General features: G+C 41.5%; 1 protein-coding gene across 4 annotated transcripts in view; it reads right to left on the bottom strand.

Moving 5' to 3' along the window:
• Window positions 1-15314, bottom strand: part of DCLK2 (doublecortin like kinase 2) — a 155676-nt gene that overhangs the window by 17679 nt on the left and 122683 nt on the right. For all 4 annotated transcript variants that reach the window (XM_053255839.1, XM_053255840.1, XM_053255837.1 and 1 more), the window contains 2 exons: window positions 9386-9505; window positions 8616-8762 (listed from right to left, as the gene is read on the bottom strand). In XM_053255839.1, coding sequence (XP_053111814.1) covers window positions 8616-8762; window positions 9386-9505 — 267 coding nt within the window. The remainder of the gene's footprint in view (window positions 1-8615; window positions 8763-9385; window positions 9506-15314) is intronic.

Raw genomic sequence — 15314 nt, 5'->3', positions numbered from 1 at the left:
GCAGCTGGTAGATGATACAATGTGGGTGGATGAAAGTGTGAGAGGTAGAAAAGAAGAATAAAGAGCAACTTTAATACCTGTATGTTATCCTGTTGTTTCATGAGCAAAGCCAAGAGAGTGGGTGTCTATTGGGGAGATCCCTGTCCACAAAGGTGTTGCTCAAGTGGTAGGCATTGAAAAGTCCACAGCTATATACCTCACTGTGGACTGAGGCAACAGCGGGGCTCCTTAGGTCCAAGACTGGTTGGTCTAATCAAATGTATTAGAGCTTGGCTTGATTTTACCTAAAGTTGAGTGATCAGGATAAAATTGCACAAGGCCAATCTAGTCCAGCATCCTGTTTCACACAGTGGCCCACCAGATGCCTTTGGAGAGCCCACAGACAAGAGGTATGTGTGCGCCCTCTCTTCTGCTGTTGTTCCCCTGCCCAACCGTCTCCCTGTCTGGGGTGATTTCTGGTCTGGCTTTGGAGTCTCCCAGACTTATAGTTCTAGGTGACTTCACACTGGAGTTTCTGTCTCAGGTGCTGCCAAGGATTTCATTACTACCACTGCAACCACGGTGGTAGTATCACCACCCATTCACACTCCGGACATTGTGTTTGTTGTGGAAAGGATAATGGGTGATCTGTTAGTGGAAGAGATCAATCTCTTCTCTTTGTCATGGACAAAGGACTGCTTTCTGGTAGGGTTTAGACTGGTTGCAGCCTCAGGCCTCCACAAGGGTATGGGGCTGATAAAGTAGATTACCCTTGGAAGGCTCTGGATCCAGATGAATTTGTGATGACTCTGGGGGATTTTCCTGCCAACAGGGTGAACAAGCATGCCAAGGCACAGATTGACCTCTGGAACAAAGAGATGACTGGCGTAATCAATACTATTACACCTAAATGCCCTCTTCCAAGATGCAGAGCCTGGGGAAGTCCTTGGTTTACTGAGAAGCTGCAGGCAATGAAGAGACTGGGGAGATGTTTAGAGCAACAGTGGAGAAAAATTCCAGACAAATCTGACCCAACACAAGTTAGAGCCAATTATTGGGACTACTACTGAGACATTACTTGCCAAGAGGGTGGGGGGAAAGTATTGTCTATACAAAAAGTAGTGTCTCTCAGCACTGGTACCCTAGAATACTTAGCACATATATCAGAATACTCAGTCTGAAAGGGCATGAGCCCACAAAGAGTGGAAGTGCAGAGCAATACAAACCAAACTCTACTCTTCACTGCACTCTCATTAAAAGGATAAATGCAAAAGCAAATTAATTGCTTTTGTGGAAGGTTAGATGCAGAAGGTTAGATACAGAACTGAGGACTCAAAGGAATTAGCAAAATGTGTGAGCAAGCCTGAGGAAAATAGTTGCCTATTTAAGCATGTAAATACATTAACTGTCAAGCTTGGACAAAATGGATGACTAAGAATCAAATGAAGGGGTGGGGGTAGGGTTTACTTTTCTGAATGAAATGTTGACAGTTTGAATACAGGCTGTGGTCTCTATACTGTTTACCCGAGGGAGGGCTAGATTATCCAGGAATGCTTTTCAAGATATTAAAAAGGCACATATAAAGCCATGCATTCATTATTTTTCAGCCAAAAGGTTCTCAAAGCAGTTTACATTGCAAAAGGTATAAGAAAATCATCCCCTGTCCCCAAAAGGCTCACATAACATACAGTCTGCCTGTCTTATATGAGAGTTGGGGTAGGGGTGGCGGGAGTGACACTAGCAACAGCCACTGGAAACACACTATGCTGGGTTGAACAGAGAGAGTTGCTCTTCCCCTGCTAAATATGAGAGCCACCACTTTACAAGGTTCCTCTTTACTATCATAGCAAATTTCAAAAATGGTACACAGAGTCATTCATGCATAGGTTCCATTTGAGTTTCATAGGTCAACTACATCTCTAAAATACATATATCTACACTCTGAATAGCTCAATATACCTTCTGGCAATAGGTTCAACATCACACACTCATACTTCTTAGCAGATCTCCATAAAATCTTCTTGTATCTTGAAAAGATAGTTTTCAGTTTTGACTAGCTCAGTGCATTATATGTCATATAAAATATCATTAGAATTGTTTCCTCAATTCGTTGTATTTACAGGATTTATAAAATCATAAACATGCAACGTGCCTGAAAAAATTCAGGATTCTAGTCATTCAAGAAAATCCGGATAAATACAATAAATAAAATGAATTATGTTTATCATACAACTGAAGTACAACAAGACCTTATACTTTGCAAACACAGTTCCTGGATGCAGAAATTCTAGAGTCAGGGGAGTAATTTAAAAGCAGATGGCCTTGGGAGGAGGCTGCTCAAGGGGAAACAGGCGCATTCGGCTCACACTTACAACACTAGTTCTGTTAATACTACTGACTTTATTTCTCTATTACAAATTAGAAACATAAAAAAGATATGGTGATCTTATATTTATATACTAATATAAACTGCTGGTTTCATATGGATTCCTTTGCCCCAAACCAAACCAAAATATCTACTATTAATTCCATATATGCAAAAAATAAACACACACACAAAACCAGGTATAGATGATGAACTGGTCCGTAGAGTCCTCTAGTATTGCTCTGTCGCTCAGTCAGTCTAGACCAGGGATTCTCAAACTTGGGTCCTCAGGTGTTATTGGACTTCAACTCCCATAATCCCCAGCCTCAGTGGCCTTTGGTTGGGGATTATGGGAGTTGAAGTCCAATAACACCTGAGGACCCAAGTTTGAGAATCACTGGTCTAGACAAATTCAGTATGTATCTCTCTCATCACATGGTGGGCGTAACACATTTTAGGTAGGATCTACTGAAATTTCTCAACTCATATCCTTCAGTAAGAAGCTGAATTTGTCTGGACTGACTGAAGTGACAGAGCAATACAGGAGGACTTTATGTACCAGTTCCCAGGTAAGTTTGCTCTTTGACTGATTGAAGGACTTTGTATGTGTGGCATCCGCACCCTTTAGCAGAGGGAGCCACTAACCACTCTTCAAACAAGTTCATATGGGAGGAGGCAGTCCTTAAGATATCTTCAAAGCCCTGGGAACCAGGGTAAGGATAGTACCTTGAACCAAGACTGGAAACTAATCATGGCTAATGTGGATGGTAAGGTTAGGGAGTCACATGATTCTTATAGTAGACACATCATTCTAGTAAACTGATGATGTCTTTTAGTTTGCTGGTGCTTAAAATATTTATAAGTTTATGAACTTTAGTTTGTTGCTATGTATATGTCACTGATTTGTTTTGACTCATTTTATTGGATATGTTTTATTGTTGAGGTTTCTAATTTTATATCATTTTGATATCAGTTATGAATAGAGAAATAATTTATATTTATTTAGTATAAAGACCCACAATACAAACACAAACATGTAGCATGTTATGATACTTCACAGCAGCAATGGAAATATGTATACTCCTAAACAGAACATGTCTGCCTTCCATTGCCCTTTTAGCATATATTAAAAAAGAACTGGTAAAAGAGAATGCAAATTAGGCAAGTGGCTGACCTTATATTAAACATCTAAATGTATTTCTAAGATAAGGAATTATTTACATTGAGACCTGTTATGTCACCTCAATATGCAATCCCATGCCAGTCATGGCATCTGTCAAGTAATCTCTTTAGGCTTCCAAGTGAAAAGTGCATCTGTGCCTATTTATACCTGATTTGATTACTAATGAGAGCTTAAAGTGTCAGATTAGCCTGAGAGCTTCAACTCACTTAAGTTTCTGATGTCATTGTTATTCTTTTAAATCAGGCTGCATTGACAATAGTGAATCTCAGCCTGCCACTATAACTGTACTGATGTCTTGCTTGCTGCACGCTTCCCTATAATGCATAAAGTTAATCTTCATATGAAATTTACTTCAAGATATAGTACAAAATTATTTTGTATGGGGAACACTATTAAAAAGATGAAACATGTTCGCAAAATTCTTAGCTGACTTTGTCACTTGAATACTCATATTGTATATACGATAATTTCAAGAAACATAAGAACAGCCCTGCTGGATCAGGCTCAAGGCCCATCTAGTCCAGCATCCTGTTTCGCACACTGGCCCACCAGATGCCACTGGAAGCCACAGGCAGGAGTTGAGGGTGTGCCGTCTCACCTGCCATTACTCTCCTGCAACTGGTACTCAGAGGCACCCTGCCTTTGAGGCTGGAGGTGGCCCATAGCCCTCCGACTAGTAGCCACTGATAGACCTCTCCTCCATGAAGTCATCCAAACCCCTTTTAAAGCCATCCAGGTTGTTGGCCGTCACCACATCCTGTGGCAGAGAGTTCCACAAGTGAATCACACGTGTGAAAAACTACTTCCGTTTGTTGCTCCTAGACCTCCTGGCAATCAGTTTCATGGAGTGACCCCTGGTTCTAGTGTTGTGTGAGAGGGAAAAGAATTTCTCTCTCTCCACTTTCTCCACACCATGCATGATTTTATAGACCTCTATCATGTCTCCCCGCAGTTGTCTTTTTTCTAAACTAAAAAACCCCAGGTGTTGGTAGTCTTGCCTCATAAGAAAGGTGCTCTAGGCCCCTGATCATCTTGGTTGCCCTCTTCTGTACCTTCTCCAGTTCAACAATGTCCTTTTTAAGATGTGGTGACCAGAACTGTACGCAGTACTCCAAGTGTGGTCGCACCATCGTTTTGTATAAGGGCATTATAATGTTAGCCGTTTTATTTTCAATCCCCTTTCTAATGATCCCTAGCATTCAATTTGCCTTTTTCACAGCTGCCGCACATTGAGTCGACACTTTCAACGAGCTGTCCACCATAACCCCAAGATCCCTCTCCTGGTCCGTCACTGACAGCTCCGATCCCATCAGCATATGCTTGAAGTTGGGGTTCTTCGTCCCAATGTGCATCACTTTACACTTGCTAACATTGAACCGCATTTGCCATTTTGTCGCCCACTCCCCCAGTTTGGAGAGATCCTTTTGGAGCTGCTCAAAATCCGTTTTGGATTTCACTACCCGAAAGAGTTTGGTATCATCTGCAAATTTGGCCACATCACTGCTTACCCCTGCTTCTAGATCATTTATGAATAAATTTTAAAAGCACCGGTCCCAGTACAGATCCCTGGGGGACCCCACTTCTTACTTCTCTCTATTGTGAAAACTCTCCATTTATACCTACCCTCTGTTTCCTGTCTTTCAACCAGTTAGCAATCCACACATGTACTTGTCCCCTTATCCCATGACCGCTAAGTTTCCTCAGGAGTCTTTGATGAGGAACTTTGTCAAAAGCTTTTTAGAAGTCGAGGTAGACTATGTCAACTGGATCACCTTGATCCACACTTTCGTTGACACTCTCAAAGAAGTCCAAAAGGTTGGTGAGGCAAGATTTACCTTTGCAGAAGCCATGCTGGCTCACTCCCAGCAGGGCCTGTTATTCTAGGTGCTTTACAATTTTATCCTTGAGGATGCTTTCCATCAATTTGCCTGGAATGGACGTTAGGCTAACCGGCTAGTTATTCTGGATTGCCCCGGATCCCTTCTTGAAAATCGGTGTTACATTTGCTACTCTCCAGTCCTCTGGTACAGAGCTCGATTTCAGGGATAAGTTTAATATTTTAGCAAGGAGGTCGGCAATTTCACATCTGAGTTCTTTGAGGACTCTTGGATGAATGCCATCCGGCCCTGGTGATTTGTTAGCTTTTTAAAGGAAGTAAATACATTCTTCAGATTACTTCAACAACTAGGCAAACAGTAAGCAGCTTAAAAAAAATTGAAGCATGTACTTAGTAGAAATGTTATCCAGAGATGTCTTTTGCCGATTTAAACTGTTCTGCTTCAAATACAAATCTCAATACACAGGGTTTCAGCTAGAATTGTTGTAATAGGAGGGAAAATATCCTGGGGAATGGATCTATTTGTCACATAAAGAGCCAGCGCGGTGTAGTGGTTAGAGTGCTGGACTAGGACTGGGGAGACCCGAGTTCAAATCCCCATTCAGCCATGAAACTAGCTGGGTGACTCTGGGCCAGTCACTTCTCTCTCAGCCTAACCTACTTCACAGGGTTGTTGTGAAAGAGAAACTCAAGTATGTAGTACACCGCTCTGGGCTCCTTGGAGGAAGAGCAGGATATAAATGTGAAATAATAATAATAATAATACCATCCCAAGTCCTTCGGAAGGACTCGATATCTGGATAAAACAAACCAGTCAGTAACACCTGTCTGACTGGGTAAATAAATAAATAAATAAATAAATAAATAAATAAATAAATAATTAATATTTTCCAGGGGGAAAAATGCTTGTTTATTCCCTTCACTTACTTTACCATGCTTGCTAATCCAGTCTACCTACCCAGTAATGTCATTTAATGTCAATATACTGGAATACTGGCAGTTCTAACAGAGGTGTGCAAGGCAGCTCAAGCTTGAACTGGCTCGGCTCAAAGGCTTGACCTCTAGCCAAGCTGGGCCTGCTTCGAGGTCGAACCGGACGAGCCAGTTTGGGCCCAGTTCGAGGGCTGTGGTAAAATTGATTGGAAAAAGTAATGACTTACTGCCGCTCAGTACCGTTTCAGCCCTCTGCGCATGCAGCAGCTGTTTTTTGGACTGCCATGCATGTGCACTGCTAGGTGGCCAGATTTGGCTTTTTAAAAGCCAAATTCTGGCTTACGGCCCATTTGACCCACGGGTATACCCCTTAGGTTCTGGCCACCCAGGTGCACTGGCCATTTATGTGAACCAGGTCATGCAAATTGCCAGTGAACATGTACAGCACCCAAGAAAAATGGCTGTGGCCCATGCTCAGAGGGCTGAAATGGCCCTTAAATGGGATGAACTGGCCCATGGAGACTCAGTGGCAGGCCAGTGGGGGAGGGGAAGCTGCCCGAGACCCCCTGCAGCTGAAGCAGCCCTTGGCAGCGGTAAGTCGTTACTTTTTTCTAATCAATTTTACTGCCCCCTGCCACCCTTGAACTGGGTCCAAACCAGCTTGAATTCAAACCACACCGGGGCCTGGCTTGAGGGGTGCCAAAACCGAACATACTCAGTCCGGTTTGAATCTGGTTCAGATTTGAACCGAATAAAGCAGTTTTGTGCATATCCCTAAGTTATAACAGCAGCCAAAGCAGTAAGAGAGCTCAATAATAGGAGCAGTACAGATTTGGACATTCAGAACAAGTGATAATTAGGGGTGTGCATAGAACTGTCTGGCCCAGTTCGGTTAGAGGCCGGACTGGCCTCGAACGGAACTGGGCCAGTTCGGTCTGTCTCCCCATCAGTCCGGGATTAAAAAAAAAAAATTAAATGACATTTTAAGTACCTTTAGCCCCTTCAGAGGGCTTGCTGAAGCCGCGCGGTGGGGTCCGCGTGGGTTCCCTCTCCCCTCGCTGGCCTTCTTCATCATCACCGCGGCCCGCTGCAGCCGGGTAAAACTGACCATTTTCAGCCCTTTTGGGCCTCCGTACGAGCGTGCAGCCGCCATTTTGGCCGCTGCTGTGCATGCACCAATGCAGAGGGCCTCGTGTGGAGGCCTGAAAGGGCCGAAAATGCTCAGTTTTACCCGGCTGCGGCAGGCCGCGGCGGTGATGAAGAAGGCCAGCGGGGGGAGAGGGAACCCACGCAGACCCCGCCCCGCGGCTTCAGCAACCTCCCCCGGAGGGGCTAAAGGTACTTAAAATTTCATTTAATTAAAAAAAATACATCTTCATACATCTGTTCCAGATCCCCCAGTTTCAGACATTTATTCATATCTGTGAACATCAAGATGGTTACATTCCCATTGATAAAAGCGGGCAGGGGACACCTGAAGTTTGTTGCTAATTTCTTCATAAAATTTATGAAGCACAGCCCTAGCATGATATATGCTCTTATTAGGCATTCTGCTGAAAAAACCTGATTTTTCTGACAGGTTTTGCTTTCCACAGAAATTCTTTCATAGTCAATACAAACAACCAGAGTGTAAATGGTTTATTAAATAGTAATTTAAGTAGCAGAAGGGCCATGTCCTTTCACATGTACTTGCCTGTGCATTAAGATCAGATGAGCTTGTTCACGTGCCCCTGTCATCAGAAGTTAGCTGAGTGGTGGTGCAAGAATCTTTTCAGTTATTTGGAATAGTTTCTCCAGGGCTGCTCACCTGATGCAGTCTACTAAGATCTAGGCATCAAGCTAGGACATACTAATATTATCTGCCCAGACTTTCAAAATATTGCAGTGCTTTTGTCTACTGTGTCTTATTTTATGCTTATGCTGCTTGTTTTAATATTTGATATGATTCATTCTCCGTTTTGAAAACAGCTTTGGGAATTCTGAATGATTTTTTAAAATAGAAATTTCAAACTATTTAAAAGCATTTGTTCCAGTCTGTTCTTTCAAGTAACTTTAAATTTAAAGCCTTCATTGTTAAAAGAAAACAAATCCTCTTACTCAAGACACTATCATCAATCAAAATGAAAATGACAGAATTTGAAAAACATTAAGATGGGTGAATCATGTGATCCAATGCATTTCATTAAAACAGATAAGTACAAAATTATTTAATTCATGTTCCTCTATACCCTGATTGCTTCTTAACACATATATGCATGCATTTGCATTAATGTGAGATGGAAGGAGCAACAGGAATCAAGCGAAAACAAGCAACATACCAGGAGATTTTCTGGCTTGATATCTCTGTGAACGATGTTGAGACCATGCAGATATTTCAGTGCACTGGCTAGATTGTAGACCATTGCACTCCCATCACGCTCTGTGTATTTTGTTGATGAAGTGATAGCATCAAAAAGATCTCCTCCCTATAAGAGAAAATATTATTATTCCCCTCAACCTTTCTCACTGCTGATGGAGACAGTATGTTAAATATTTTAATTCAATACAATCAGTTGTCTGTTATTATTACATTAAAAAAATTATAAGAGTTAATATTTATGTAGCCATAATACCAAATGGCTACATAAATGTTTCCATTATGCAATGTGGCAGCCCCCCCACAAAAAAAAGTCACAGTGGGTGTAATCCAGAGACAGTTGGGTGTGCATAACTGTTATAGAAATCAATGGCACTAGATTTCTGAACTGAGTAACTAAGGTTCTCTATTCTTCATACTACTTAATTTGAACTAATAGAACTTTACTTATTTTTTTAACATCTTTCATAAAATCAGGTTCGATATCTAGTTTTTCTAGGAGTACGGCACACCTAATGTTCTCTAGATTGCACCTGCTATCTTTCAAAAAGGCCACATTACACTATACAGCACACTCTCATGCATTACTGTGAATATGAAAAATACTGGTGTGTCCAGTATTCATTAGGAAATGTGTAGTCATTAAAGCAGAGGACATTTTTCTGTACAAAGACCTAGAGGGTTGGGCCCAGGACCTATACCTTCATGTTCAATAGTGGTAAACATTCTCACCTTGACCAACTCCATCACCAAATAAAGTTCAGTTACAGTATCCATCTCCTCTATTAGCATAATAATATTAGGATGTTTCACTTGGCGCAGTATTGAGACTTCATTCTCAATCAAGTGTTCCTGTTCATTGTTGGAAAGCAGAGAAAAAGAAAAACAACCAAAAACATTCTTTAATAATGTAGTTTAATGTATAATTTGCAGGTGACATATTGACTCCCTATAGTACCTTTCCAGCACTATTTTTCTCTGTATCATTTAGGGCGGGAATAAATAAATCTTTGGTTCAATGATACTATGCATTCATTGCTAACAAAATATTGGTGTGAAGGAATGACCCCTTCCCACTTTGTCTTATGGTTTATAATTTGTTTTGTACTTGTCTTGTTCTGTGTCCACTCCAAGCTCTGTAAGGGTTATAAATGTTGCAACCTCTGACAAGCAGCTTTGAGGTAAAAGATGTCAGCTGCAGAGATTTGGAGGGAAAGTTGTAAACGGTTACATTTGGTTGTCTCCAGACAGAGAAAGGAGGTTCTAGCTGCCTAAAGTAACAAACTCATTGGCCAAGATATCCTTTTAGAACTGAATAATAAGGAAAGCCCAAGGGGAGGGGGAGGGGGAGAGTGAGAGGTGAGGTGAGAGCTGTGAGAGAGAAGAGTACTGTTAGACTGTTTCCTGCTGAGCGTTGTGTGAGCCAGAAGGTTAGAACACTAACAGTACATGATGGGCTGAAACTACTAGGGAAGTTAGCAGTGAGGGAGCTGGCCTTCCGACAGAAGGCTAGCAAGTTTGTTTTGTATTTTGTAGTACTCTTGCCAACCTAATCTTTCATCTACTGTTCCCGTACTGTTTTTTGCATTCTTGAAATCTTTGTCTTGGTTTAATATATTTTCTGGCATCTGTCAGTTATTTTAGTCCCACCTCACACCCATCTGCCCTTTTTATCACACTACTAAGTTTTGGTCTGTCTTTTTAGTGACATAGGGTTCAATGACTGCAAGCCTACACAACCACAGAGATTTAAAAGTATTTTTGGCCGCAGAGGATGGTTAGACTGAGGGCCAGCTGCAGCCAAGTCCTCATGATTGGTAATTCAGGTCTCTACAGAAATGAATCTTGTAACACTGCACTACACACACTAAGTAAATCCTCTAACATTACATTTTGCACAGAAACCAAGGCATCTATTTGTATTTATCAAATAAATGATTTGATGCTTTCTGTTTCAGGAAGATAACTAAGTGTACTTCATTTCATTTCAGCTGTTGACAGTTGCTCCACACACACTTTGGAAGACACCAGAAAACCCCACTAGAATCCTGATCTTTATCACGGTACAAACATTTTAACATGCACTTCATGCATTTGTGAAGAAAAACTGCAGGGAGTTCATGTGAGCATTCTATGACTAATGAACATGAGCAGTGCCTGAACAATTAACTGCTATTTGCTCTGCATCATAGGGATCATAAATCAGACGGCCTGAGTATTCACTTTCCATCCAAATCTGTGTCGTCCATTAATTTTACTATGTTTTTACTACTAAAATCCCACATGCTAAGCGTGCATCTCCTCTTGTGAACATGTGGAACATCAGACATCTCTTAAACAGGTCGCACCTTTGAAACCCAATATGTGAGAGCATCAATAGACTTTCTGAAACAAACATATGTCTGCTCCAAACAAACGTGTGCTGAAGAAAAGAAAAAGAAATATGAATGGATTTTAACAGCATGGTTGAGACTTAGCTAAAGAAAAAAAAGGCATAGAGCTTAGTGGGAGAGGGAACTACAGTTCGAATGTGGTATGAGAGTGAAATTTTTCATATCACTGCAAATAATGCCTAAGTTTCATGAACACTGTACACATGAAACTATCTGTGTTACCTTGTCATAACTGGATTAAAGAATTACCCAAAGCCTCAAATGTAATAATGTATCATTTAACAGCCCAGAGTCAAAATCTTGATATTTTATAAACTGTAAATGCTATAATGCAACTGAGTTTAGGGTATTTATCGTCTTCTTGGCCTGGCTATGTTCAGTCATGATTCCTCTCTGGTGACAGGAGCATGCTAAACTCAGGTTTTATTTACACACACACACACACACACACACACACACACACACACACACACTTTTACAAATAATTGCATTTATTAAGTCCCTAGACAGCTCTTCAGTTACTGCTAACAAGAACTATAGGTAATGAATATTTTTTGCCTTTGTCCCAGGAAGCAGACCACAGATAGTAAGGAATAATATCTCAGTCTAGTGAGATATGAACAGTGCTGTATGAGAGAGAGCATAACTCTCCATGTAGGGATACAACCACACGTATCCAAGATGGACAATTCTTATGTGGAAGTTAGAAGGCAATAAAAACAAATGAAGCTAATTATGGCTGCTAGAAACTGCTTTAGCATAGGTGAAGTACGAACCACATTTCTAGATGTGGTTCACCATAGTAAATAGTCTTGTAAATCAACACAATTAAGTGTAGATTGCTTTCTGGATCTAATTCATTTACATGAAAAAAAGTAATAAACCTCATAATCAGCCCAGCCGGAAGTTTTATGAATCCTGAAGCCAAGGTACACACTGATAGGCAGTTCTTGGTGCACTTGAAGTCCCATACTTTGAAAACTATTAGCCTCAGGCCATTTCTCTAAAGTGTCTCACCACATTCTACGCTATTCTATGATTAGTCTACTTAGTTTTTGACGCTATCATTTTGATAACTACTAGGGATGTGCACGAAACAGGTTTTACGTTTTGTTTTGAGCTTGAAACAAAACACAAAATGGCTGAAACGTTCTGCTGAAAAAGTGGTTGAGCTGCCTATTTTGATGGAAGTTGAAATATTTCAAGAGTTCTGGCCTTAGGGAACAATTGGGAACTCAAAACACCCCTTTGTCCCCATGGGTATATCCTAGGGACTCGCAGGTGTGTGGGGTAGTAGAGCATGATAGGGGATACCTACCACCCAACCCACAAAAGAAATTGGCAAGCAAGAGATTTTGAAAAAATTGTTTAACCTTTCACCAAAGTCTCAATAGGATTCTAAGGAGTTTTTGGGGAAAGGTTAAAAATTTGTTTAAAATTGCCCGCTTGACCATTTCCCTTGTACATTGGGTGGTAGGTAGCACCCATCATGCCCTACCACAAACCCATTTTGGTGTCCCTGGGAAACTTCCCATGGGGAACAATGGGGGTGTTTTGAGTTCCCCATTGTTCCCTATGGCCGGAACAGATTTGCATTGCAATTTGCAATGCATTTTGCAACCTTGCCTTGAAAAACACTGCAGAAGTACACAATAAAAGGGAATCTGTCCCTCCCAGCACAGAGCATACATTTCAAACAAGTTCAAAAATGGCAAAAATTGAATCACTGACCCAGAATCCACTGCCGGCACTGCAGTACCACCATTGGCGCAACTTACTTCAGCATTGCAACAGCTGCCACAGAAGCACCCTTAGCAGCAAGCATAGCCATATGCTCAACTAGAACAACTTTAGCCACATTTTGACTCAGTACACCTTGCAATGCAGATTGTTGAGCAGACTAAGGACGGACATGGAGCTCATCACAGCAATCACCGAGAAATATTACACACACACCACTGTCCATGATTTCTTGTCACAGCACTATCTCACAAACAAAACAAACCACAACTCAAGGCAGGCACTCAAGCTCTGCCTTTGTCAATCTGAGATCCAGCAAAACCAGATAGTTATAGCAGCAATAGCACAGCATATTATACTAGATGCGGAGAAAAGAAAACCACAAAAACAAACCTTTGATTCTTTCCTACTCCCCTAATATAGCCTCTTCAAGAGCTCTCTCTGCCTTCCAGTCTTTTGGAATACATTTTGAAATTCTCTCCTTTTGAGTTCTCTCTGCCTCCAGCCAATGGGGCACAGTTGCCTATGTCAACACTTGATTTGCATGATAATAAGTCAACCAAGAAGCAAGGAGATTGCAAGCCAATAGGAAGCCAGTGCCAGAAAACCATTTAGTAAGGAAAAAACAGTCTGCCCAAATGGCACTTGAAATGTCAAAACATTTTGATTGAAACGAGGTTGTTCTGTTTTGGGCTTGAAACACTCAAAATGGCCTGTTTTGAATAAAAATGTTTTGACCTTGCAACATTCTGCACATTCCTAATAACTACAAAGCATGAAAAGACTGAATTAAATAATAACAATTTGCAGTATTTATGAGAACCCCATCTTATATGTTTGTGTGACCAGACATATTCCAAATCCAAAAGGTTCTTTTGGAGGGAGGAGAGAGCAGCAAAAATTGCTCTCTCCATGCAAATGTGCCTTCCGGGCAACACTCTAGGCTGAATGCCAAGATAGCATTTTTGCACCCACACTGCTTTCCACTGCCCTACACAGAATATGAGCCAGCATAAACCGAAAAATAGAAGATAGAATAGCTGCAATCCTAAACATTCTTACTTGGAAATAATTCCAATTGATACTTACTTACTTCCAACTTCAGCTAGAGAGGCTGATTTTGTAACTGCAGCAAATTAGACAGTCTTTCTTTTTTTCTTTCTTTTTAAAGCAAGAAACTTCTTACACTAATCACTGGTTTAAATGTTTCAGTAAGCAGAGCACTAAGGGGCAATTTATATAATCCGCAGAAGTAATAAAGCATTTCTTGGACTGTCCACTTCAGGCATGGGGTTTTCATATTGAATGATCCCCATGAAAACAACTCTTCCTGTACTTAGAAAATAGCCCATTAGGCATTGTTAAGGCTTATACAAAAAATCTCCAGGTCATAAGGAAACATTTAAACATCAACCCCACGCCCACAGCCTGAAGTAGTATGCTGTCCAGGGATTTAAAAGCAAAGCAAATCTGATTTTATACAAACATATTCAATGTGGCATACAAAACCCAAGCTGTATCGCTTTATTATTGAATGAACTGTCCCTCAGATAATCACACCAACGCTAAGAGACCTGGCCACTATCATTACTAATTTGATGACTTCTGCATAAAAATATTGTAAAGAATTCTGCACATAGGTGGATTATCGCAGAGGCAATGGAGGAAATTGTCTACAGTGGTGAATCCCGGAGGAGCGGCATTTCTTGGGATGGGGGAGAAGTTTTTTTCTTTTGTTTTAAACTTGTAATTTTTTCTTTTAAAAAAACTTTTAAAACTGCCACTGCTGGCTACAGCAAAAGATTAAGCCTCTTGCCACCCCACCACTGCAGCAAGGAGGGTAGGGGTGACGAGTATGAGGCCCCATTTTTTACTTCTAAATGCTGGCACAGTGGTGGGATGGGGGACAGCCAGTCAAGTCCACACAATGGAAGCTGCGGAGAGTGGAGGATGAGAGCCAAGTCTCCGCTTTTACATTAGGAACATAGGAAACTGCCATATATTGAGTCAGACCATTGGTCCGTCTAGCTCAGTATTGTCTACACCAGGGTTTCTCAATGTGTGGGTCCCCAGATGTTATTGGACTTCAGCTCCCATAATCCCCTGCCCCAGTGGCCTTTGGTTGGGAATTATGGGAGTTGAAGTCCAATTACATCTGGGGACCCACACGTTGAGAATCCCTGGTCTACACAGACTGGAGGCGGCTTCTCCAAGGTTGCAGGCAAGAATCTCTCTCAGCCCTATCTTGGAGAAGCCAGGGAGGGAACTTGGGACCTTCTGCTCTTCCCAGAGCAACTCCATCCCCTGAGAGGAATATCCTACAGTGCTCACACTTCTAGTCTCCCTTTCATATGCAACCAGGGCAGACTCTGCTTAGCTAAGGGCACAAGTAATGCTTGCTGCCACAAGACCAGTGGTAGCAACACCAGTGCTACCACACCAATGCTGCTGCTGCCTGTGCGGAGGAATGGGGCCTGGGAGGGCTGTGGTGGGAAAGGAAGTTTCCCCATTTTACCTTAAAGCAGGTA

This window comes from Hemicordylus capensis, chromosome 5, assembly GCF_027244095.1.
Source record: "Hemicordylus capensis ecotype Gifberg chromosome 5, rHemCap1.1.pri, whole genome shotgun sequence".
In the NCBI taxonomy this organism is placed as follows: Eukaryota; Metazoa; Chordata; class Lepidosauria; order Squamata; family Cordylidae; genus Hemicordylus; species Hemicordylus capensis.
Note: the sequence above shows the minus strand (reverse complement) of the source record. Positions and strands in the feature narration are given on the sequence as shown.